Source organism: Phyllobates terribilis, unplaced genomic scaffold (genome assembly GCF_046119375.1).
Source record: "Phyllobates terribilis strain yellow unplaced genomic scaffold, ASM4611937v1 Scaffold_9__5_contigs__length_417890890, whole genome shotgun sequence".
In the NCBI taxonomy this organism is placed as follows: domain Eukaryota; kingdom Metazoa; phylum Chordata; class Amphibia; order Anura; family Dendrobatidae; genus Phyllobates; species Phyllobates terribilis.
This window is the reverse complement of record NW_027362769.1, coordinates 387,533,115-387,558,480: the sequence shown is the minus strand read 5'-3', so window position 1 is coordinate 387,558,480 and position 25,366 is coordinate 387,533,115. Positions and strand designations below refer to the sequence as shown.

The 25,366-nt window shown below is 47.0% G+C and overlaps 1 protein-coding gene across 2 annotated transcripts in view; it reads left to right on the top strand.

The window, feature by feature from the left end:
• The window catches only part of LOC141162490 (uncharacterized), a 142,587-nt gene that overhangs the window by 61,367 nt on the left and 55,854 nt on the right, over positions 1-25,366 (top strand). For both annotated transcript variants that reach the window (XM_073648657.1, XM_073648658.1), the window contains exons 3-5: positions 16,894-17,187; positions 17,403-17,507; positions 17,608-17,967. In XM_073648657.1, coding sequence (XP_073504758.1) covers positions 16,894-17,187; positions 17,403-17,507; positions 17,608-17,967 — 759 coding nt within the window. The remainder of the gene's footprint in view (positions 1-16,893; positions 17,188-17,402; positions 17,508-17,607; positions 17,968-25,366) is intronic.

Here is a 25,366-nt window from a genome sequence, read left to right as displayed (position 1 = left end):
ACCCACTAGACTTTGGGCAGGTAAAAGGGGTCCAACATCATATCCCCACGGGAGATCATCCGCCCATTAAAGAGAGGTACCGGCCTATACCCCCAGCTCACTATCAATGTGCCAAAGGGATGTTACGGGAGATGAAGGAGGCTGGGGTGATCAGAGATAGTTGTATCCCCTGGGCAGCTCCATTAGTTCTCGTCAGAAAGAAAGATGGTACAATGAGGATGTGTGTTGATTACAGGCAGATTAACCGCATTACACATAAGGACGCCTACCCGTTACCCAGAATTGAGGAATCATTAGCTGCACTAAGATCTGCTAATTATTTCTCCACTTTGGATCTCACCAGTGGGTACTGGCAGGTTCCTGTGGCAGACGCGGATAGCGAGAAGACCGCGTTTACAACACCAATGGGCCTCAGCGAGTTCAACTGCATGCCATTCGGGCTCTGCAACGCCCCAGGAACCTTCCAGCGGTTAATGGAGTGTTGCCTAGGACACAAAAACTTCTAACCGTCCTGCTGTACCTAGACAACGTAATTGTCTACTCGAAGACATATGAAGACCACCTGGAGCACCTGGCCGAGGTGTTCGAAGCCCTATCTGGTTATGGCCTGAAAGTAAAGCCGTCCAAGTGCCACCTGTTAAAGCCCAAGGTGCAGTACCTAGGTCATGTGGTAAGCGCCGAAGGTGTTGCACCAGACCCTGAAAAAGTCACTGTGATCAAGGACTGGCCAAGACCCTCCACTATCAAGGAAGTGCGGCAGTTCTTCGGGCTGGTGGGCTACTACAGGAAATTCATCAAAGGTTTCACCAAGATAGCGGCACCCATGCAGGACCTCTTAGTGGACCAGTCCAAGAAGGCCAAAAAACCTCCGTTCAAATGGGGTAAACCAGAAGACGAATCTTTCACTCGACTGAAAATGGCTCTTACTGGAGACTAAGTCCTGGCCTACCCCGACTATGGCCAACCATTTGTACTCCATACGGATGCCAGCAACATGGGATTGGGAGCTGTGCTGTCCCAGGTACAGCAAGGCAGAGAGAGAGTGATTGCCTACGCCAGCAGGAAGCTCCGGCCCACGGAAAGGAACCCCGACAACTATAGTTCCTTCAAGTTGGAGTTTTTAGCCATAGTCTGGGCTGTAACAGAGCGCTTCAAACACTACCTCGCCTCCTCCAGATTTGCAGTCTTCACTGATAACAACCCGCTGACGCACCTGGAGACTGTGAAGCTTGGTGCCCTAGAGCAACGATGGATGGCCCGACTGTCTAACTACGAGTTTACCATCAAGTATCGGGTGGGGCATAAAAATAGAAATGCTGATGCGCTGTCCAGGATGCCCAACTTGCCAGATGGGGGAGAAGACCTGGAAGAGCTGGAGGAGATAGAGATACCCGCTTTCCATCGTCACGGGGTGACCCAGTGCTCCCACTGTGTGAGGGACAAGCACTCCGACAACAGAGAGGCCACGTTCGACCCATTGCCCCACCATGGATGGGCAGAGACGCAGGATAGCGACCCTGCTGTCCACCTGGTAAAGTAGTTGCTGACACAAGCTGACTCGCACCCTGATCCAGATGCTCCACAGGAGACCCAACAGTTGTGGAAGGAGAAGGGCAAACTGTTCATCTACGAGGGAAAGCTGTGTTGAAGAAGTATCAACTCCCGGACACACAAACTAGTCTGGCAGGTGGTAGTCCCGAGGCGGGATGCGCCAATGGTCTTAAAAGCGTAACAACGATGGAGCAGGACACTTCGGGTGGAAGAAGTTGGAAGTCCTGCTACGTGAGCGATTCTACTGGCTTGGCATGAGGAAAGCAATCGAGAGATGGTGTCGAGAATGTGGTCCATGCATCCTGAGACGGAAAGACCGTGATAGCCAGAGGGCTCCCCTGCAGCCCATAATCACCAAACAACCACTTGAACTGGTAGCCTTGGACCACATGAAGCTAGCCCCAAGCCGGTCAGGCTATGTATATGCTCTCACCATAGTAGACCACTACTCCCGATTTCTGGTAGTAGTGCCAGTGAAGGATCAGACGGCTCAGACGGCAGCCAAAGCGTTTCAACAACACTTTTGCCGCCCGCACGGTTACCCTGAACGAGTGCTTACCGACCAAGGTCCAGCCTTTGAAGCAGAGGTGTTCCAGGAATTCTGTAACTTGTACGGTTGCAAGAAAATCAAGACGACGCCGTATCATTCCCAGACAAACGGGTTGTGTGAGAAGATGAACCAGGTGGTAATAGACCTGTTGAAGACGTTGCCCCTTGAAGAACATAGCCTGTGACCAGAGAAGTTACCAGATTTGGTGGACCTATATAACCACATCCCGGTGAACTCCACCAACTGTACACCCGCTTACCTGATGAGAGCAAGACCTGGTAAGCTACCCATCGACTTAGACATGGGAGTCTTAACACCAGAGACGACATCACCAGATGCAGATTGGAATACGGAGCGGCAGCAACAATACCGCAAGGTGCAAGAATGTGTGGAGAAAAGTTTGTCCCAGGCGAGACAGAAGCAGGAGAAAACTTACAATCAGCACGCACCTGCAGTTCCCTTATCACCTGGAGAACAAGTACTCAAGAGGAAGAGACGAGTCCATAAGTTAGATGATCAGTGGGAGGTTTGAGCCATACACCGTCCTAACCTCGAATTACGATAACAACAAAGTGTGCCTCATCAGTAAAGATGGAGGGGAAACTTCAGCGGCAGTCTCAAGAGACCACCTGAAAATATGCCCTGAACAGTTGAAACACAAAGAAGAAGACCAAGACAGCCCTCAGCCCATAGAAAAAGTGGAGAAACGGTCCAGACAGTCCTTGGAGCATTTCCCCGGTCTTGGACGCAGGTGAACAGAGCAATTGTGGTACCGTTCCTGACCTTTCTCCAAGCGGCCTCACCGGATGCTGCAGAGGCTCCAGAACAGCAGAGAGACCAATTGGCCCCAGAGACAGATACTTCAGCAGCAGATCAGGAGAATCTACCCTCTGCTAGCTGTGAACCTGTCGTACCCAGGGTGAGCCAAAGAATTTGTAGGAGATTACCCAGCCTACCGGTGTTACCTCAGACTACCCGTAGTGTAGTTCACACTGAACCCACCACACCAGGGGTAGACGCTAGGGACCAGGGTAGGTCAGTGACAACAAATGTACTACGTAGATCGACCCGGAGTACTAATGGTCAGCTCCCTGCCCACTGGAGGAACTAAAGTGTATGTTATATATAGTTGAAACCATTAAATAATCTTGGATATATATGTTTGTTAAATTAATGCACAATTGGACAACAGGACTAGGTGTGGTCAGGACAATATTGAAAATAGTTAGTAAGTGGCCTTGAAAATAAATCGCAGGCGTGGCTGAAGACCAGGCCCAACGACAGAGCGCCCTGAAGCCACGCCCGGGGACGATGCACAAAGTGGGTTGATGCGGTTCCCACTGGCCAAATTTCAGTAAAGACTAAGCGCCGCAGTGACTGCTATACGTTTTTGTTGGGTTTTTGTAATTTTTGACTTTGTAACCTATTTTTAAAGTGAATTGTTATTGTTAATTGTTAATTCAAAAAGGTATCCTCAGTCCGGGAGTACTGAATTTAACTAGGGGGGAATGTGGAATCCCAGGGGTCCGGTTGCCACAGTGGCATTGCCTCCCTCACAAGAGCTGATGCCATGCCTGGAAGCAAGCAGGGGTCCCCTAGTCAGGTATACTAGCATGCAATACTTTCCTGGCTCCAGACCAGCCAGGGGAGCTCCTCCCCTTAGCAACTGGAATCTGGAGGCAGGGTTAGTTAGAGTTAGTGAGAGGAGTTGAATACACGACAGCGAAGAGGAAAGACCTGGGGAGTGGAGCTGTAAGCCAGCTCATCCCAGAGAGGAGCGTAGAAGAACCGGACGCCGGAGTCCGAGGTTGTGGGGCACTGAAGGCCCAGCAGCAGAAACCGGAGGGCCGAAGACGCCCAGAGGCTCAGCAGCACATAGGGCCCAGCACCGCCACGTGGGAGCGACACTCCAGGAAGGCCTGAGCTGCCTGCCATAAGGGTGAGGAACAGACGTTTTACTCAGGGATGAGGGCCACAGCACAGCTATAAGCAGCAGGGCCAAAGAGATTAGTGCAAAGGGAAGGCCTCCAACTTCACCTGGCGAGGTGGATTCCCAACTTGCTTCCGGACCTCTATTACCAGCTAGTACCCATGCCCCGGTTTGCCTAACCACCGCAAGTAAAGATAAGAGGAAACCGCCATTAAGTTGTGGATTGATTATTAACTGCGCCATCCTCTGCACTACACCGCACAGCAACATCTATAAAATCACTACTTCCTGCCCTGGAGCTAAGCTCTGCCTGTGGAGAGCTGAATCAACTCTGCTGCGTCACCATGAGCTCCAGAGGTTCTGCACCGCAGCGGTGGCTCCATATAGCCGCATACCACAGGTGGCGTCACGAACATTATATAAAAACTATATTCCCTTTCCCAAATTCCACTTTTATTGACCGCCCTGGGTCACAGACCGGGCCACCGTCACTGTGACATCTCCCCTAGCAACGACCGGCCCGGCTACCGAGTACCCCACTTAACGTGGGGATCAAAATAGTGTAAAAGGGGCCTAAAACTTCTTGGCTGTATATATACCTGGCCACACCCCCGATTCATAGCTTCCTGGTTACACTGTGCATTGTCAACAAGTAGCTAATCAGTGGTGAGGGCGGGTTACACAGATTAGCCAGACTGCAGGACAGTGATAATCTCCTGCTAATAAAATACTGATTATATTGAAACTACAGTGCACAGCCTAATAAGTGACATATCCCTGCTAACTAGGGGTCTAACTGCAGAGAGCTGAAGGTCCCAGAAAGGAGGACTCTACTCCAATCAAACATGGAAAATAAGCCACCCGTTCTGATGATTGGTGTGGGTCTGACTCCTACCAGTCTAGTAGTTATTACTAGTGTTGAGCGAGCATGCTCGACACTGCTTGGTACTCGCCCGAGCATCATGCTACTCAGGATGTTTGGCGAGCACCGAGCATTTCCAGGTTACTCGGGTGGGAGCTCGGGTCTCCGCCCTGCATGTTTGGCACTCTTTACAGAGCCAATGAACATGCAGGGATTGCCAGCCAATCACTGTAATGCCGCAGCCATGTTGTTTGTGGGCATTACAGTGATTGGCTGGCCGCACAGCGTCACTTCGAGTATTTAAAACCGGGTGCCGCCATCTTGGACTCAGTCGCTCCGGATTAGACAGTGTAGGGACAGCGCTGCTGAGCTAGGGAGAGATTTATCCTGTGAAATAGTTAGTGTAGGGTCTGTAAAGGCTGCCAGATCAAACAAACAGTCCTTCTCAGGACTAATATCCATCCCAGATATCAGGCAGGCAGGCAGGCTGTATAGGAGACACAGTGGGGTTATACCAGCAAACGCTGCATTACAGTCCTGTGTGCTCCTGTTTCTGAAATTGCTGGACTTAGCTCCAGGTCTCTGGGGCCAGGAAAAATCCTTTTTTTTTCATCTAAATCCTCTTTTTTTCTTCCTCCTTTACACTGTACAAATACCCGTCTTATTAACCTATTGGTGTCGCCCCCCCCCCCCCCCCAAAAAAAGTGTGTCTCTGATTTTTCAGACACAAATATATCTGTTGAAAGGAGTCTGGTATAGGCCACAGAAACAGAAGTGTGGTTTTGCAGTTCCACAGGTGAAATCTCTGTATTATCCAGTTTTGTGCCTTTTGTATCTAAAAAAAACAGTTTGAGTGTGTCGCTCACTGTTCAGCCGCAAATATATATATATTTAAAAGAGTCTGGCATACACCAGTAAATTATAACTGTGGTTTTGCTGTTTCACGGTAAAAAATCTATATTATCCTGCTTTTGGCATTTTTTGACGTAAAAAATAAATAATAGTGTCTCCTGATTGTTCAGACACAAATATATCTGTTGAAAATAGTCTGGTGTAGGCCCGAGAAATACAAGTGTGGTTTTGCAGTTCCACGGGTCAAATCTCTGTATTATCCTGCTTTTCGCAATTTTTGGCAGTAAAAAATAAATAATAGTGTCTCCTGATTGTTCAGACACAAATATATCTGTTGAAAATAGTCTTGTATACACCAGTAAATTTTAACTGTGGTTTTGCTGTTCCACGGTAAAAAATCTCTATTATCCTGCTTTTGCCATTTTTTGCCGTAAAAAATAAATAATAGTGTCTCCTGATTGTTCAGACACAAATATATCTGTTGAAAATAGTCTGGTATACACCAGTAAATTATAACTGTGGTTTTGCTGTTTCACAGTAAAAAATCTCTATTATCCTGCTTTTGGCATTTTTTGCCGTAAAAAATAAATAATAGTGTCTCTTGATTGTTCAGACACATATATCTGTTGAAAATAGTCTGGTGTAGGCCCGAGAAATACAAGTGTGGTTTTGCAGTTCCACGGGTGAATCTCTGTATTATCCTGCTTTTCGCAATTTTTGGCCGTAAAAAATAAATAATAATGTCTCCTGATTGTTCAGACACAAATATATCTTTTGAAAATAGTCTGGTATACACCAGTAAATTTTAACTGTGGTTTTGCTGTTCCACGGTAAAAAATCTCTATTATCCTGCTTTTGGCATTTTTTGCCGTAAAAAATAAATAATAGTGTCTCCTGATTGTTCAGACACAAATATATCTGATGAAAATAGTCTGGTATACACCAGTAAATTATAACTGTGGTTTTGCTGTTCCACAGTAAAAAATCTCTATTATCCTGCTTTTGGCATTTTTTGCCGTAAAAAATAAATAATAGTGCCTCTTGATTGTTCAGACACAAATATATCTGTTGAAAATAGTCTGGTGTAGGCCCGAGAAATACAAGTGTGGTTTTGCAGTTCCACGGGTGAATCTCTGTATTATCCTGCTTTTCGCAATTTTTGGCTGTAAAAAATAAATAATAGTGTCTCCTGATTGTTCAGACACAAATATATCTTTTGAAAATAGTCTGGTATACACCAGTAAATTATAACTGTGGTTTTGCTGTTCCATAGTAAAAAATCTCTATTATCCTGCTTTTGGCATTTTTTGCCATAAAAAATAAATAATAGTGTCTCCTGATTGTTCAGACACAAATATATCTGTTGAAAATAGTCTGGTAGGCCCGAGAAATACAAGTGTGGTTTTGCAGTACTATGGGTCAAATCTCTGTATTATTCTGCTTTTCGCAATTTTTGGCCGTAAAAAATAAATAATAGTGTCTCCAGATTGTTCAGACACAAATATATCTGTTGAAAATAGTCTGGTATACACCAGTAAATTTTAACTGTGGTTTTGCTGTTCCACGGTAAAAAATCTCTATTATCCTGCTTTTGCCATTTTTTGCCATAAAAAATAAATAATAGTGTCTCCTGATTGTTCAGACACAAATATATCTGTTGAAAATAGTCTGGTATACACCAGTAAATTATAACTGTGGTTTTGCTGTTCCACAGTAAAAAATCTCTATTATCCTGCTTTTGGCATTTTTTGCCGTAAAAAATAAATAATAGTGTCTCCTGATTGTTCAGACACAAATATGTCTGTTGAAAATAGTCTGGTGTAGGCCCGAGAAATACAAGTGTGGTTTTGCAGTTCCATGGGTGAATCTCTGTATTATCCTGTTTTTCGCAATTTTTGGCCGTAAAAAATAAATAATAGTGTCTCCTGATTGTTCAGACACAAATATATCTGTTGAAAATAGTCTGGTATACACTAGAAAATTATAACTGTGGTTTTGCTGTTCCACGTTAAAAAATCGTTAACATCCTGCTTTTGGCATTTTTTGCCGTAAAAAATAAATAATAGTGTCTCCTGATTGTTCAGACACAAATATATCTGTTGAAAATAGTCTGGTATACACCAGTAAATTATAACTGTGGTTTTGCTGTTCCATGGTAAAAATCTCTATTATCCTGCTTTTGGCATTTTTTGCCGTAAAAAATAAATAATAGTGTCTCCTGATTGTTCAGACACAAATATATCTGTTGAAAATAGTCTGGTGTAGGCCCGAGAAATACAAGTGTGGTTTTACAGTTCCACCGTTCAAACCTCTGTATTATCCACTTTGGGCCATTTGTATCTAAAAAAAACAGTTTGAGTGTGTCGCTCACTGTTCAGCTGCAAATATATATATATTTAAAAAAGTCTGGTATACCCCAGTAAATTATAACTGTGGTTTTGCCGTTCCACGGTAAAAAATCTCTATTATTCAGCTTTTGGTAATTTTTCCGTAAAGAAAAACAGTAATATTTTCTCCCTGATTGTTCAGATTGTTTAAAAGATTCTGGTGTAGGCCAGAGAAATAGAACTGTGGTTTTCCTCTTCCACGGTTCTAATCTACTTTTTATTACCCTTTTTCCATTGATAGTGCGAGTGTAAGCTATTTTACTTCCTTTACAATGGGCAAGGCGCGTGGCAAGGGACGTGGAACTGGACGTTCTGGTTGCGTGCGTGCAGAGGACGGGGCCGTGGCCAAGGTGAAAATGTGCCACAACCAACAGCCACATCTTCTCGCTCCCACTTCTTGACCGAATTACTAGGGAAGCACAGAACAACACCAGTATTGCGAACTAATCAGTGTGTACAGGTTATTAATTGGATAGCAGATAATACTTCCAGTTACCTGGGCACCACCACCTCCGGCCTGTCTTCCACACGGTCGACTCTTAGTAGCCGTGAGTCTCGACCGCATACTCCTCCTCACCCTCATGCTCCTTCCTCCCACCATGCCGAGTGTCGTCAGACAGCAACTGATCCCTCACTTGGACACTCTGAAGAGCTGTTCACTGGTCCATTTCCAGATTTGTGCCCCTCGCCTGCTCCACTTGAAGTGGTGGAAGAGGAGATCCCATGTAGCGATGCACAAATATTTGAACAGCCACGGCCACAGGAAGTCGACGCTGGCAATTTGTCACAAGAGGTGGACGATGATGAGACACAATTGCCAGGAAGTGAGGAGGAGGATCGTGGTGCGCAAGTGGAAGAGGAGGAGGTGGTGGATGATCTAGTAACTGACCCAACGTGGCAGGAGGACATGCAGAGTGAGGCCAGCAGCGCACAGGGTGAGGGAGGCAGAGTACCCCAACAGGCAGGAAGAAGCAGTGTGGTGGTCGCAGACAGAAGACGGGCAACCGTTCCCCGTAACACCAACACGAGGGACGTTGCCAGTACAAGCGGTAGGTCTTCCAGAGTCTGGAATTTTTTTAAAGACTTTTTTGTACCACCTGCCATGCCAGCATGAGCAGGGGTGACAAAACTACCAGCCTGACCACCACCAGCATGATCAGGCACATGGCAGCAAAGCACCCGGCTATGTGGGGCGATCCTCAGGGTCCACGACCAGTGTCAGCGGGTGTCACCACTACTTCTTCCGCTGTTGTGCGTGCAATAGAACCCCCTGTTGTGTGTGTGCAAGGCAATCCCATGTCCATACTGCATGCAAAGATGCCCCCTCCTCTCAGTCTTCACTTGTTATGGCAGTTTCTCAAGAAACAACATCAACGTCCACGTCCACGTCCCACCGCAGCGTTCAATTGTCCATATCCCAGACCTTTGAACGAAAGCGGAAATTCGCAGCTAACGCCCCACAGGCCACAGTCCTAAATTTACACATTTCACGACTGCTTGCGTTGGAAATGCTGCCTTTTAGGCTGGTGGAGACGGAATCCTTCCGCAACCTTATGGCGGTGGCCGTCCCTCGGTACTCGGTCCCCAGCTGACACTATTTTGCCCGGTGTGCCATCCCCGCACTACACAAGCACGTGTCCCAAAACATCTGCCGTGCCCTCAACAACGCAGTTACTGGGAGAGTCCACCTGACAACGGACACGTGGACAAGTGCTTGTGGCCAGGGACGGTACATCTCCCTGACGGCACACTGGGTAAACATAGTGGAAGCCGGTACTCAGTCGGACCTTGGGACGGAACACATCCTCCCCACAACGAGGATTGCGGGCCCTATGTCAGTCAGAGTTGCCCCCACAGTGTACAGCTCCTGCGCATCATCCTCCTCCTCATGTTCAGCTTCCATCTCAGATATCACCACATCAGTTACAAGCTGGAAGCACTGCAGTACTGCCTCCGCCAAGCGGCAACAGGCTGTGCTGAAACTCCTAAGCTTAGGTGAGAAATCTCACACTGCTTGTGAGTTGTGGACAGCTGTGAAAGAGCAGGCAGATCTGTGGCTGAGACCGCTGAACCTACATCCAGGCATGGTCGTGTGTGACAATGGCCGTAACCTGGTGGCGGCTCTGAGGTGAGGCGAGATCACACACGTACCATGCCTGGCTCATGTGCATAACCTCGTGGTTCAGTGGTTTCTTAAATTGTACCCCGAGTTGCCAGATCTGCTCATCAAAGTACGCCGCCTGTCAGCTCATTTTCACACGTTGGCTACAGCTTCCGCCGCCCTTGCTGTGTTGCAGCAGCGTTTGCAGCTTCCGTCACACCGACTGGTGTGTGATGTCCCCACACGTTGGAACTCTACCCTCCACATGTTGCAAAGGATTTGTGAGCAGAAGAGAGCAGTTGTGGAGTACCAGCTGCAACAAGGCCGTCGATATTCAGGTCAGACTCCACACATAAGACCTCAGGAGTGGACCTGGATGTCTGACATCTGTGCCATCTTGACAAACTTTGAGGAGTCCACCAAGATGGTGAGTGGCGATGATGCCATCATTAGCGTCAGCATTCCACTTGTCTGTCTTTTGCAATGCTCTCTGCAGAGAATTAAAGAGGAGGCATTGCAGCCAGAGTATGATGAGATGGATCAAGAAGCCGTAGTGGTCGATTACACACAGCCCAGCCTCATCTCATCCCAACGTGCATTGGGGGACAATGAGGGAGAGGAGGAGGAGAAGGAGGAGGAGGAGGAAGAAGAACAGGAGCTTGTGTCTTGCGCTGTAGAGGGTAGTACCTGTACAACTGTCATACCGTTGGTTCAGCGTGGGTGGCCTGAGGACAGGAGGAGAAGGAGAGCATGGTCAGTCTTGCCCGTTACCAGTCTGGTACGCATGGCTGACTTTATATTGCGCTGCCTTAACCGTGACCCTCGCGTTGTCAAAATGTTGGGTGACAGTCATTACTGGTTGGTAACACTTTTAGACCCCAAGGAGAACTTTCACTCTCTTATTCCTGAGGTGGAGAGGTCTACAAAAATGGGGCAGTACCAGAAGGCCCTTGCTGCAGAACTGTTAAAAAAGTTCCCATCTGAACACGCTAGCGGCAGGGGTCACAGTTCGTTGACCAACCAAGGAGTACAAGCGAGAGAGAGGCAACTACAATCCAGCAGAAGCAGGGGAACACTGTCAATGTTCTGGGACAGTTTTCTGAGACCCGCCCAGCTTACAGGCCCTGAGGCGAGTGGAAAGTTTCAAAAGATGGTGAGGGAGTACCTTGCCGACCGTACCATCGTCCTCCGTGATTCCTCTGTGCCTTTTAATTATTGGGTATCCAAGCTGGACACTTGGAATGAACTCGCTCTGTACGCCTTGGAGGTCCTGGCCTGCCCTGCCGCTAGCGTGTTATCGGAGCGTGTTTTTAGTGTCGCTGGGGGAATTATAACTGATAAGCTCACTCGCCTGTAACTGACAATGCTGACAAGCTGACCCTTATCAAAATGAACAAGGGCTGGATTGGGCCAGACTTCTCATCACCACCAAATGACAGCAGAGTAACATAAAGTCAAATCCACTGTGTTTTTTCGGGAGGTGTATTCACATGCACCGCTTCACACCCACACATGGGTATACACTTCCTCATTTCAGCTGTTTTATGTTCTCCTTATCCTCAGCCTCCACCACCACTATACCACCAGTATGACCGTGGTCCGTGTTGCCATTATTGAAAGTTCCTCCGTCCTTATTTTTGTCAGCTTTTGCTTGGAAGGCATAAGCAAAGACTGTGGGAGACCCACTCCCCAATAATGGGAATAATATTTTTAAGATGCTGTACTGTATGGCTCTTGTAAGGGGCATTGCAAATTCCTCCATCCTAATTTTTGGCAGATTTTGCTTGGAAGGCATAAGCAAATACTATGGGAGACCCACTCCCCAATCATGGGAATAATGTTTGTAATATGCTGTACTGCATGACTCTTGTAAGGGGCATTGCAAGTTCCTCCATCCTAATTTTTGGCAGCTTTTGCTTGGAAGGCGTAAGCAAATACTATGGGAGACCCACTCCCCAATCATGGGAATAATGTTTGTAATATGCTGTACTGCATGGCTCTTGTAAGGGGCATTGCAAGTTCCTCCATCCTAATTTTTGGCAGCTTTTGCTTGGAAGGCATAAGCAAATACTATGGGGGGCCCAATCCCCAATCATGGTAATAATGTTTGTAATATGCTGTACTGCATGGCTCTTGTAAGGGGCATTGCAAGTTCCTCCATCCTAATTTTGGGCAGCTTTTGCTTGGAAGGCATAAGCAAAGACTATGGGAGACCCACTCCCCAATAATGGGAATAATGTTTGTAGTATGCTGTACTGTATGGCTCTTGTAAGGGGCATTGCAAGTTCCTCCGTCCCAATTTTTGGCAGCTTTTGCTTGGAAGGCATAAGCAAAGACTATGGGAGACCCACTCCCCAATAATGGGAATAATGTTTGTAATATGCTGTACTGCATGGCTCTTGTAAGGGGCATTAAAAGCGTCTTGTTAAGCTACTGCGACCTCCACCACTTTTCCGAGGGCCATTAAAAGCGTCTTGTTAAGCTACTGGGACCTCCACGTCTCTTCTGAGGGGCATTAAAAGCGTCTTGTTAAGCTACTGGGACCTCAACCACTTTTCCGACGGGCATTAAAAGCGTCTTGTAAAACTACTGGGACCTCCACGTCTCTTCTGAGGGGCATTAAAAGCATGTTGTTATACCACTCTGACCTCCACGTCTCTTCCAAAGGGCATTAAAACCGTCTTGTTATACCACTTTGACCTCCACGTCTCTTCTGAGGGGCATTAAAAGCGTCTTGTTAAGCTACTGCGACCTCCACGTCTCTTCTGAGGGGCATTAAAACCGTCTTGTTATACCACTCTGACCTCCACGTCTCTTCTGAGGGGCATTAAAAGCATCTTGTTATACCACTCTGACCTCCACGTCTCTTCTGAGGGGCATTAAAAGCGTGTTGTTATACCACTCTGACCTCCACGTCTCTTCTGAGGGGCATTAAAACCGTCTTGTTATACCACTCTGACCTACACGTCTCTTCTGAGGGGCATTAAAAGCGTGTTGTTATACCTCTCTGACCTGCACGTCTCTTCTGAGGGGCATTAAAAGCGTCTTGTTAAGCTACTGGGACCTCCACCACTTTTCCGAGGGGCATTAAAAGTGTCTTGTTAAGCTACTGGGGCCACCACGTCTCTTCTGAGGGGCATTAAAAGTGAGTTGTTATACCACTCTGACCTCCTCGTCTCTTCCAAGGGGCATTAAAACCGTCTTGTTATACCACTCTGACCTCCACGTCTCTTCTGAGGGGCCTTAAAAGCGTCTTGTTAAGCTACTGCGACCTCCATGTCTCTTCCGAGGGGAATTAAAACCGTCTTGTTAAACTACTGCGACCTCCACCACTTTTCCAAGGTGCATTTAAAGCATCTTGTTATACCACTATGACCTCCACGTCTCTTCTAAGGGGCATTAAAACGGTCTTGTTAAGCTACTGGGACCTCCACGACTCTTCGAACGGGCATTGCATTTCCTCATAATTTTTGGCAGCTTTTGCTTGGAAGGCATAAGCAAATACTATGGGAGACCCACTCCCCAATCATGGGAATAATGTTTGTAATATGCTGTACTGCATGGCTCTTGTAAGGGGCATTGCAAGTTCCTCCATCCTAATTTTTGGCAGCTTTTACTTGGAAGGCATAAGCAAATACTATGGGAGACCCACTACCCAATAATGGGAATAATGTTTGTAATATGCTGTACTGCATGGCTCTTGTATGGGGCATTGCAAGTTCCTCCGTCCTAATTTTTGGCAGCTTTTGCTTGGAAGGCATAAGCAAAGAATATGGGAGACCCACTTCCCAATAATGGGAATAATGTTTGTAATATGCTGTACTGTATGGCTCTTGTAAGGGGCATTAAAACCGTCTTGTTAAGCTACTGGGACCTCCACGTCTCTTCTGAGGGGCATTAAAAGCGTGTTGCTATACCACTCTGACCTCCACGTCTCTTCTGAGGGGCATTAAAACTATCTTGTTAAGCTACTGCGACCTCCACCACTATTCCAAGGGGCATTAAAAGCGTCTTGTTATGCTACTGCAACCTCCACGTCTCTTCAGAGGGGAATTAAAACCGTCTTGTTAAGCTACTGCAACCTCCATGTCTCTTCCAAGGGGCATTAAAAGCGTCTTGTTAAGCTACTGTGACCTCCACCACTTTTTCAAGGGGCATTAAAACCGTCTTGTTATGCTACTGTGACCTCCACGTCTCTTCCGAGGGGCATTGAAATGTTGTTTTTAATTACCGCTAACCTCCACGACTCTTCCAATGGGCATTGCATTTCCTCCTTATTTTAGTCAGCTTTTGCTTTTCAATGCAAAGGCGAAAACTAACGGAGGCCCACTCCCCAATAATGGGTAGAAGGTTTTTAGTACGCTGTAATCCACGTCTGTTTCAAGGGGCATTGCAGTTCCTCATAATTTTTGGAAAGCCTTCCATTCACTGCTTAGGCCAACAGTGTACAGGAGACCCAGTTGCTATAAATGGAAAAAATGGTTTAGTTAAGGCCCTCTGACCTCCATGTCATTTCCAAGGGGCATTGGAGTGCCTCGAAATGTTTGGTAGGCATTGCACTCACTGTATGCCCTATAACTGTGTAGCCGAACCGCTCCTTTTGTTACAGAAACATATCCTACAAGACATGTGTGGTTGACTGGCCTGATATTGATGTGAATGGTCCCTGTTCCTCCTGCTCTTTCTCCTTTGCCACCACCTCATCCATGATTTATCACCTGAAGCTTTGTTTTAACAGGAGTCATAGAACTGGGATAGTAGCAGGAAAAAATCCAGCAATCCTCGTAGGAGGTAGGATATGCGCCAAAACGCTGACCACCTAAGGCCTACCCGCTACTACATACATGTGCTTGCATTCCAAGAAAACAAAGCAGATGCTGACTTCTATCATCATCATGCTCCTCACCTTGGCACTCTCAACTCCCCTGATGGAGAAGCCAGGGCCCACCGGAGGAGTCTGGTTCTCTGGTGGGCTCGTCCAATGCTGCCCTAAAGTAGGCCGGGCCAAGAAAAGTCTGTGGGGATGTTCCGCAGAGAAATCTGGGCGGCTGGGGACCGTTTATGGACACCCGGCCGCCCCGATGCGGTTGGGGACCGAGTGTGGACACCCGGCCGCCCCCTGGCGGCTGGGGACCGAGCGTGGACACCCGGCCGCCGGGCGGCTGGGGACTGAGTATGGATAAAAGGGCCGCCAACGCAGCCATGACATGGTGGCCGGCGTCTGCCTCCACATGCCTAAAAGGCCCAATTTCAAGTGCAAGCAAGCTAGCAGTATGGTATTGCAGCCTGGGGGTGTGTGGGTGGCAGGTTGCACACTTACGCTTGCATTCCAACAAAACAAAGCAGATGCTAACTTCTATCATCATCATCATGCTCCTCACCTTGGCACTCTCAACTGCCGTGATGGAGAAGCCAGGGCCCACCGGAGGAATATGGTTCTCTGGTGGGCTCGTCCAATGCTGCCCTAAAGTAGGCCGGGCTAAGAAAAGTCTGTGGGAATGGTCCGCGGAGAAATCGGGGCGGCTGAAGACCGTTTATGGACACCCGGCCGCCCCCATGCGGCTGGGGACCGTGTGTGGACACCCGGCCGCGGGGCGACTGGGGACCGAGTGTGGACACCCGGCCGCCGGGCGGCTGGGGACTGAGTATGGATACCTCGCTGCCGAAGCAGCCATGAGGTAGTGGCCAGCTTCGGCCTCCTCAAAACTAAAAGGCCCCATTTCAAGTGCAAGCTAGCAGTATGGTATTGTAGCCTGCGGGTGGGTTGGTGGTTGGCTGCATATTTGCGCTTGCATTGCAAGGAATGGGGGAGGTACAATTGAACACTGCCCTGGGACAAGGACTTGCACGGGGATAGTTGCAAGTCTGCATCTTCTGATGCGGCAAGGATTACTTCTGATGGGCACACTTTTAGGCAGTGACCTGGGAGTCAGAGATGCTTCCAGGGGTCTTCCCCATGCTGTCCCCATGTCTTTTCAGCACTGTATGCATGTGTCACACAGCACATGGCCAGATAAGGTTGTAAAATGTTAAAATTATATTTCCCAGTGAATGCATTTGTCACAGTTGAAAGCAATACAAAAGTGCAAAAACGCATAAAAAATGCTACTTGTGAACATAGCCCAAGGTGTGGAGGAGTATTTTTGTTTTTGGTTATTTATTTTACCTTATACACAAGTCTTTACCCTGGAAAAGAAATTCCTTAACATATTTCACAGGAAAAAAGTTTCACTTTCGTTTTTGAACGTTTTATTGTGAGCCTGTAAAAGTGGCTTAATACCTCTGACCACGTTGTTGACAACAGTGGCCTGGGGGTCAGAAATGCTTCCTGGGGCGATCCCCATGTCATTTGAGCACTGTCACTATCGTTTTGGGCACTTGTTAGGCTTTTAAAAGACTGCCGGAGGTGCCGCCGCAAAAATGCTCGGGTCTCCCATAGACTAACAGTGGGCTCGTTGCTCGGGTCGAGCACCCAAGTATCACGGCGAGCTCGGCCCGAGCTTCGAGCACCCGAGCATTTTAGTGCTCGCTCAACACTAGTTATTACCTATTCCTATGTAAGTTTCTCCTCATTTTTCTCTGGTTTTCCTCTACACTGATTATTGCACCTAGTTTCATATAATATTATGATTATTGACAAAACTTCTCTGTTCCTCACAGTCAAGCCTATGGTTGTACTACATATTAAAACTGTCTATAAAGAAAGTGAGAATACCCTGCTCTGTGAGGCTGCTGGCTTCTTTCCACGGGATATTGAAATAACGTGGACTTTAGATGGAAAAACCCAAAACAATTCATTTCTTCGAGAATCGGTGGAAAATATAGACGGCACCTACAATGTGACGAGCTCTGTGACATTCACACCAACTCCAGACACCAAGACCTTATCCTGCACAGTCCGTCATGACTCCCTTGAAGAACCTCTACAGGAGGACTTACAGCTCGTCTATGAAGGTACTGATGATGACAGCCGACTCTCCATAGGGTGATGCTCACATTGTTGTAAAATTATCCTGAAGGAAGAAACAGTACAATTAGCTGTAGTGTTAACTGTTGTCATCTGACATTTATCCTTATGGCATTGATATATGAGAAATGGGTAATAATGGATGTTTCTTATTGATGAGATAGTCCTCTCCTCCCTTCAGTATCTTCTTCCATTTCTACAGACAGAGGCTTGACCTGGATCATCGCTGCCTGTTCTGTCCTTGTGGTGGTCATACTGATAATTATCATCTCTGCTGTTCTGTGGAAAGGAAAAAAGAGCAGGAAAGGTAATTACATTATAATCTAGAAAGGGTACAGAGGGACTCCCTATTATGGCTTAAATTATCATTTAAAGCAATATCTCTGCATTTTAATATTCTATGACAGCTACCACACCATTCAAAGTAAGAGACATTGCGGGTCCTCCTAAGCTGATTGATGGAGAGAAGGCCACCTTGTCCTGCACAGTGGATAACGCCCCCGAGGATCTGTGTGTGACTTGGCAGATAAGAAAAGATGGACCGGAGCAGGAGATCCAGACGTCTCAGACGAGAGGACATTCAGAAGAAGAGGAGAGTTTACTGGATACATCCTATGTGATCAAATCACAACGGTTGGGTTGTCAATATTCATCATCACTGAGCTTCATACCCCAAATAGAGAGACATGAAGACGTGATCTTCATCTGTAGATCTGTCTGTGGTCAACATAATGATGAGAAGACGTTTCATTGTAGAACTATTTATGGTGAGATATCCTGATCCATGTGAAAATGTAAAATCTGGGGCTAAAACAACATTTTTGTGGTAAAAATGTAATTTTATTGACTATGACAGCACCACAAGAGAGGATCTCCACCTCCGTGGTATGGCTGCCATACACCTCAGGACTCTGCTGAGTGCGTGGTTTTTGCCTCTTTACCACTTCAGGTGACTGCCGGTGGGCAGCGCACCTGCTATCTGATGGGGGGGGGACACCCTGTCTTAATTAATTACTGTATTTTTTGACTATAAGACGCACTTTTTTCCTCCAAAATTTTGGAGGAAAATGGGGGGTGCGTCTTATCGTCCGAATGTGTGGGGGTGTGTATATATATATATATATATATATATATATATATATACAGTGTGAAAGTATTTGCCCCCCCTGAACTTTTCTACCTTTTGCCACATTTCTGGCTTCAAACATAATGATATAAAATTCTAATTTTTTGGGGAAGAATCAACAACAAGTGGGACACAATCGTGAAGTGTAACAAAATTTATTGGATATTTTACATTTTTTTAACAAATTAAAAACTGAAAAGTGGGGCGTGCAATATTATTTGGCCCCCTTGAGTTAATACTTTGTAGCACCACCTTTTGCTGTGATTACAGCTGCAAGTCGCTTGGGGTATGTCTCTATCAGTTTTGCACATCGAGAGGCTGAAATTCTTGCCCATTCTTCCTTGCAAACCAGCTCGAGCTCATTGAGGTTGGATGGAGGGCGTTTGTGAATAGCAGTTTTCAGCTCTTTCCACAGATTCTCGATTGGATTCAGGTCTGGACTTTGACTTGGCCATTCTAACACCTGGATACGTTTATTTTTGGACCATTCCATTGTAGATTTTGCTTTATGTTTGGGATCATTGTCTTGTTGGAAGATAAATCTCCATCCCAGTCTCAGGTCTTTTGCAGACTCCAACAGGTTTTCTTCCAGAATGGTCCTGTATTTGGCTCCGTCCATCTTCCCATCAATTTTAACCATCTTCCCTGTCCCTGCTGAAGAAAAGCAGGCCCAAACCATGATGCTGCCACCACCATGTTTGACAGTGGGGATGGTGTTTTGAGGATGATGAGCTGTGTTGCTTTTACGCCAAATATATCGTTTTGCATTGTGGCCAAAAAGTTCGATTTTGGTTTCATCTGACCAGAGCACCTTATTCCACATGTTTGGTGTGTCTCCCAGGTGGCTTGTGGCAAACTTCAAATGAGACTTTTTATGGATATCTTTGAGAAATGGTTTTCTTCTTGCCACTCTTCCATAAAGGCCAGATTTGTGCAGTGTACGACTAATTGTTGTCCTATGGACAGACTCTCCCACCTCAGCTGTAGATCTCCGCAGTTCATCCAGAGTGATCATGGGCCTTTTGGCTGCATCTCGGATCAGTCTTCTCCTTGTTCGAGATGAAAGTTTAGAGGGACGGCCGGGTCTTGGTAGATTTGCAGTGGTCTGATACTCCTTCCATTTCGATATGATCGCTTGCACAGTGCTCCTTGAGATGTTTAAAACTTGAGAAATCTTTTTGTATCCAAATCCGGCTTTAAACTTCGCCACAACAGTATCTCGGACCTGCCTGGTGTGTTCCTTGGTCTTCATGATGCTCTCTGCACTTGAAACAGATCCCTGAGACTATCACAGAGCAGGTGCATTTATACGGAGACTTGATTACACACAGGTGGATTCTATTTATCATGCCAGTCATTTAGGACAACATTGGATCATTCAGAGATCCTCACGGAACTTCTGGAGTGAGTTTGCTGCACTGAAAGTGAAGGGGCCGAATAATATTGCACGCCCCACTTTTCAGTTTTGAATTTGTTAAAAAAGTTTAAAATATCCAATAAATTTCGTTCCACTTCACGATTGTGTCCCACTTGTTGATTCTTGCCAAAAAAATTAGAATTTTATATCTTTATGTTTGAAACCAGAAATGTGGCAAACTTTGAAAAGTTCAAGGGGGCCAAATACTTTCACAATGCACTGTATACATATACTGTTGGGGGGAGCGGTAGCGGTGGAGGAGCGGGGCACAGGGGGCAGCCTACACTGTCCCCGCTGCTAAAGAAAATGAATATTCACTGAATATTCATTCTCCTCAATAGCTGGCACACAGTGTAGCCACAGCGCAGCTCCTGCTGCTGCTGCCGGGCAATCGCGAGTGCCCGCTATTAAAGGGCATGAATATTCACGCCTCTCCAAGCCCATGGGAGTGGAGAGAGGTGAATATTCATGCTCTTCAATAGCGGGCACACGCGATTGCCCGGCAGCAGCAGGAGCCGCGCTGCGGCTACACTGTGGCCGGCTATTAGGGAGAATGAAGTCACTGCTCCCCATGCACACAGTGGTGAGCAGTGCCTTTTCCAGCAGTTGATCTCACCTTGTGAGGGAGCATAGCAGTGCGCGGCTCACATGGCGAGATCAGTGCGGGCTGACAGGACGCAGCGCTGGAGGAGAGAGAAGAAAGGTGAGTAGGAGTGTTTATTTTTTTTATGTGCAGGGTGATGGGGATTAGGGGTGCCTTGCATACCAAGATAAGGATGAGGGGGCCATGCATACCAGGAGAGGGATGAGGGGTGCCATGCATACCAGGATAGGGATGAGGGATCCCATGCATACCAGGATGGGGATTGCTGTGTCATGCATACGAGGATAAGGATAACGGGGCCATGCATACCAGTATAAGGATGAGGGGGCCATGCATGCCAGGATAAGGATGAGGGGTGCCATACATACCAGGATGGGGATGAGGGGTGCCATGCATACCAGGATAATGATAAGGGATGCCATTCATACCAGGATGAAGATCAGGGGTGCCATGCATACCAGGATGAGGGGTGCCATGCATACCAGGAAGGAGGGGCCCCATGCATACCAGGATGAGGTGTACCATGCATACGAGGATGGAGATCAGGGGTGCCATGCATACTAGGATGGAGGGGTGCCATGCATACCAGTATGAGGGGTACCATGCATACGAGGATAAGGATGAGGGGTGCCATGCATACCAGGATAGGGATGAGAGGTGCAATGCATACCAGGATAGGGATGCGGGGTCCCATGCATACCAGGATAAGGATGAGGAGTGCTATGCATACCAGGATAAGGATGAGGGGTGCCATGCATACCAAAATAGGGATGAAGGGTGCCATGCATACCAAAATAGGGATGAGGGGTGCCATGCATACCATGATAAGGATGAGGGGTACCATGCATACCAGGATAAGGATGAGGGGTGCCATGCATACCAAGATAAGGATGAGGGGTGCCATGCATACCAGGATAAGGATGATGGGTGCCGTGTATACCAGGATAAAGATAAAGAATGCCATGCATACCAGGATGGAAATCAAGGGTGCCATGCATACCAGGATGAGGTGTGTCATGCATACCAGGATGAGGGGTGCCATGCATACCAGGATGGAGGGGTCCCATGCATACCAGGATGAGGTGTACCATGCATACGAGGATGGAGATCAGGGGTGCCATGCATACCAGGATGGAGGGGTGCCATGCATACCAGTATGAGGGGTACCATGCATACGAGGATAAGGATGAGGGGTGCCATGCATACCAGGATAGGGATGAGAGGTGCAATGCATACCAGGATAGGGATGCGGGGTCCCATGCATACCAGAATAAGGATGAGGAGTGCTATGCATACCAGGATAAGGATGAGGGGTGCCATGCATACCAAAATAGGGATGAGGGGTGCCATGCATACCAAAATAGGGATGAGGGGTGCCATGCATACCAAAATAGGGATGAGGGGTACCATGCATACCATGATAAGGATGAGGGGTACCATGCATACCAGGATAAGGATGAGGGGTGCCGTGTATACCAGGATAAAGATAAAGGATGCCATGCATACCAGGATGGAAATCAAGGGTGCCATGCATACCAGGATGAGGTGTGTCATGCATACCAGGATGAGGGGTACCATGCATATGAAGATGGAGATCAGGGGTGCCATGCATGCCAGGATGGAGGTGTGCCATGCATACCAGGATGAGGGGTACCATGCATATGAGGATGAAGATCAGGGGTGCCATGCATACCAGGATGTGGATCCAGGGTGCCATACATACCAGGATGGAGGGGTGCCATGCATATCAGGAAGGGGATGAGGAGTGCCAGGCATACCAGGATGGCTTATTGGGGTGCCATGCATGCCAGGATGGGGATGAGGGGTGCCATGCATACCATGATGGAGATGGGGGCCACGTATAATAGGTAGAGGGGGCTTATATACCAGGATGGGGGATATTAACATAATTGGGGGACATTACCCCTATAACAGTGTCAGCAGCAGACCCCCTCCCCCTTAACAGTGCATCATGACCACATTTTTTGCTTACTTTTTTTTCCTATTTTCCTCCTCTAAAACCTAGGTGCATCTTATAGTCCGAAAAATACTGTAATTTAAAAAAAAAAGTGAAAGGGGCTGGTGCACCTATAATTTTGGTCTGGCACCACAGCCCTGTGCTTCCCAGCTACTTCTGACCCATATTCCAAATGGAGACAGAGAGTGAGCAGCAGCAGCAACAAACAGCAGCCGCCGCGATCACCATCTCAGTGGCTGCTTGGGAAGCCCCAGGAGAAACAGTGCCTTCGGGTGAGCGGAGGTAACCGGACTTCGGAAAGGCATGGATCTGCAAGCAGGTCCAGTCGCCGTAGGCTACAGCAGGATGGATGAATCTGCAGCCTCTAGGGACGATCCCCCGGCTGAGAAAGATCCTTCCTCCAAACCAGTACCAGCCATTTGAGTCATATGGGTAAATCATCTTCGAGAAAGCTCACTTAATAATATGGTGTTCCTGCTTCTTGTCTATCTTTTACTAGGGGAAGAAGTGTGTCACCAAAACTAGGCACAAGGAATGTGCATTGTGTAAAGCCCTATTTGCAGACTCATACCCAAAAAGGCTGTGCCAGTCCTGTATCAACCAGACTCTGGCAGACGAGACCCCTAGTTTTTCATCTGAATTAAAATCCTTGGTCAAATCAAAGATCAGCAAAGCCTTCTCTAAAAAAGGAAAGAGGAAGGAGGTTGCAGATTGGGAGGGTTCCCCAGTTTCGGAAGTCACCCTCCCATCGGACAATGAGGAAGAGTCTGACGGCTCTCCTTCCTAGTCCTCAGATAGCGAGGCTGGGTGACATTGTTTCCCATTAAATGAAATTGATGGTCTGGTTAAAGCAGTGCATACAATTATGGGTATTATGGACATTAGGCCAGAGAAATCTGTCCAGGATGTCATGTTTAGGGGCCTAGAACAAAGAAAAAGAACCTTGTTTTCCGGTTCATGATAGGGCTCAGGGGCTGATACGAAGAGAGTGGGAAAGACCGGACAAAAAGGGCTCTCCTCCCCCTTCCTTTAAAAGGAAATACCCCTTTAAGAAAGACTTGATGTGGCGATAACAACAGTATCTGGGAAGTCATCCCTTTCCTTTGATGATATGGGAGCCCTCAAGGAGCCTTTGGACAGAAAAGACGATACCTTTCTTAAGGGGACCTGGGAGACAACTGCTGGAGATTTAAAGCCGACGGTCGCAGCAGCCTTTACGGCCAGGTCTATGATGATATGGCTGGAACAACTTGAGTCCCATCTGAAAGATAGGATGCTCAGGAAAGTTATATTGTCTAGCATCCCACTCATGCAAGGAGCTGCTGCTTTCCTAGCGGATGCCTCAGCAGATTCAGCCATGTTGGCAACAAGATCGGCCGCCCTGTCCATAGCGGCTCATAGAGCTTTATGGCTTAAGTGTTGGCCGGGTGATATCCAGTCCAGAACAAGACTGTGCTCTATTCCATGCAAGGGAGATCATCTCTTTGGGTCGGCTCTAGATGAAATTTTGGGCAAAGCAAGCTATGTGAAGAAGGGATTCCCTAGTCTATCCATCTCTACCTATAGACGCTCATTTCGCAAAAGAAAGTTTGTCCGTAAAAGACGGCAAAAAGAACAAGACAAGTGAAGGATCGCAGGCCAAAAGGTAGAGGGCTTATGTTCAGTTCTTCTTCCCAGGGACCCCGGAAGCCGAGTCAATGACTCGTAGCCCAGGTAGGTGGGTGGCCGTTGGGCTTCTTACCTGCCTGGACAAATATTTCAGCCAGTAACTGGATCCTTCATCTGATAGATTCGGGTCTGAGGTTTGAGTTCCAGGCGATCCCTCACAAAAGAATCATCTTGACCTCGGTCCGGTCCTCTGAGAAAGAACAACTAGCCCTACAAAAAGAGGTGCTGTTTGGTGCAGAAGGCAGTCCTGGTGGAGGACCCAGCGGCAGAAAAAGGGTTGGGTTTCTATTCTCTCCTCTTCCTGGTTTCTAAACCTGATGGTTCCTTTAGAACTATCATTAACCTGAAAGCCCTAAATAGGTTCTTGAATGTTCGCACATTTAAAATGGAGTCCATTAGTTCGACAATAAAATTACTTTTTTCTGGGTGTTACATGGTAGTATTGGATTTGAAGGATGCGTACTATCACGTTCCTATACATGAAGAATATCAAAGATACCTGAGGGTGGCCATAATTATGGACAGACAAATAAAACATTTTCAGTTCAGAGCCTTGCCATTCAGTCTTGCCATGGCCCTCGGGTGTTTACTAAAGTAGTGGCAGAAGTTATGGCTCATATCCAGGAATGTGATATTCTAATTATTCCTTATTTGGATGATTTTTTAGGGGTATTGAATTCGGCCTACCAATGTAAAGAAAACCTAAAGGAGGTGATGTCCATCCATAAGAATCTTGGCTGGGTGTTGAATTCAGGTTGGTACCCTCAAGGGTTCAACAATTTTTAGGGATTATGCTGGATTCAGTAGCTCAAAAATGTTACCTTCTGGAAACTAAAATACAAAGGATTAAGAGCCAGGTGGAGAAAACCATGTTACTTAGAGGAGAAATGTCCCTGTTAGGTACCCTCATGTTGTGTTTTCCAGGGGTTCTATGGGCACAATAACATTCCAGGATTTTGCAGTGGGATGTGTTGCATAATGAAGCTTCTCTTAAAGGCCGCTTAGAAGCAATTTTCTCTTTATCACCTTGGTCAGTGAAAGCCTTACAATGGTGGCAGGATCAGGCAAATCTATCCCAAGGGGTTCCCTAGCCACCTAAGGTTACTAGGATAATCACCACAGATGCTAGTTCCAGGGGGTGGGGATATGGTGATTCAGGGTACCTGGTCAGATAACGAGAAGAACCTTTCCTCCAATGCAAAAGAACTTCTGGCAGTGGATAAGGCGGCGAATAGTTTCTTAGGATCCCTCCAAGGTCAAAAAGTTAAGGTTCTCTCAGATAATAAAGTTACAGTAGCTCATGTGAACCACCAGTAGGGGGTACAAGGTCAAGATCACTGATGAGAGTGACAGATCATCTCTTTCAGATTGCA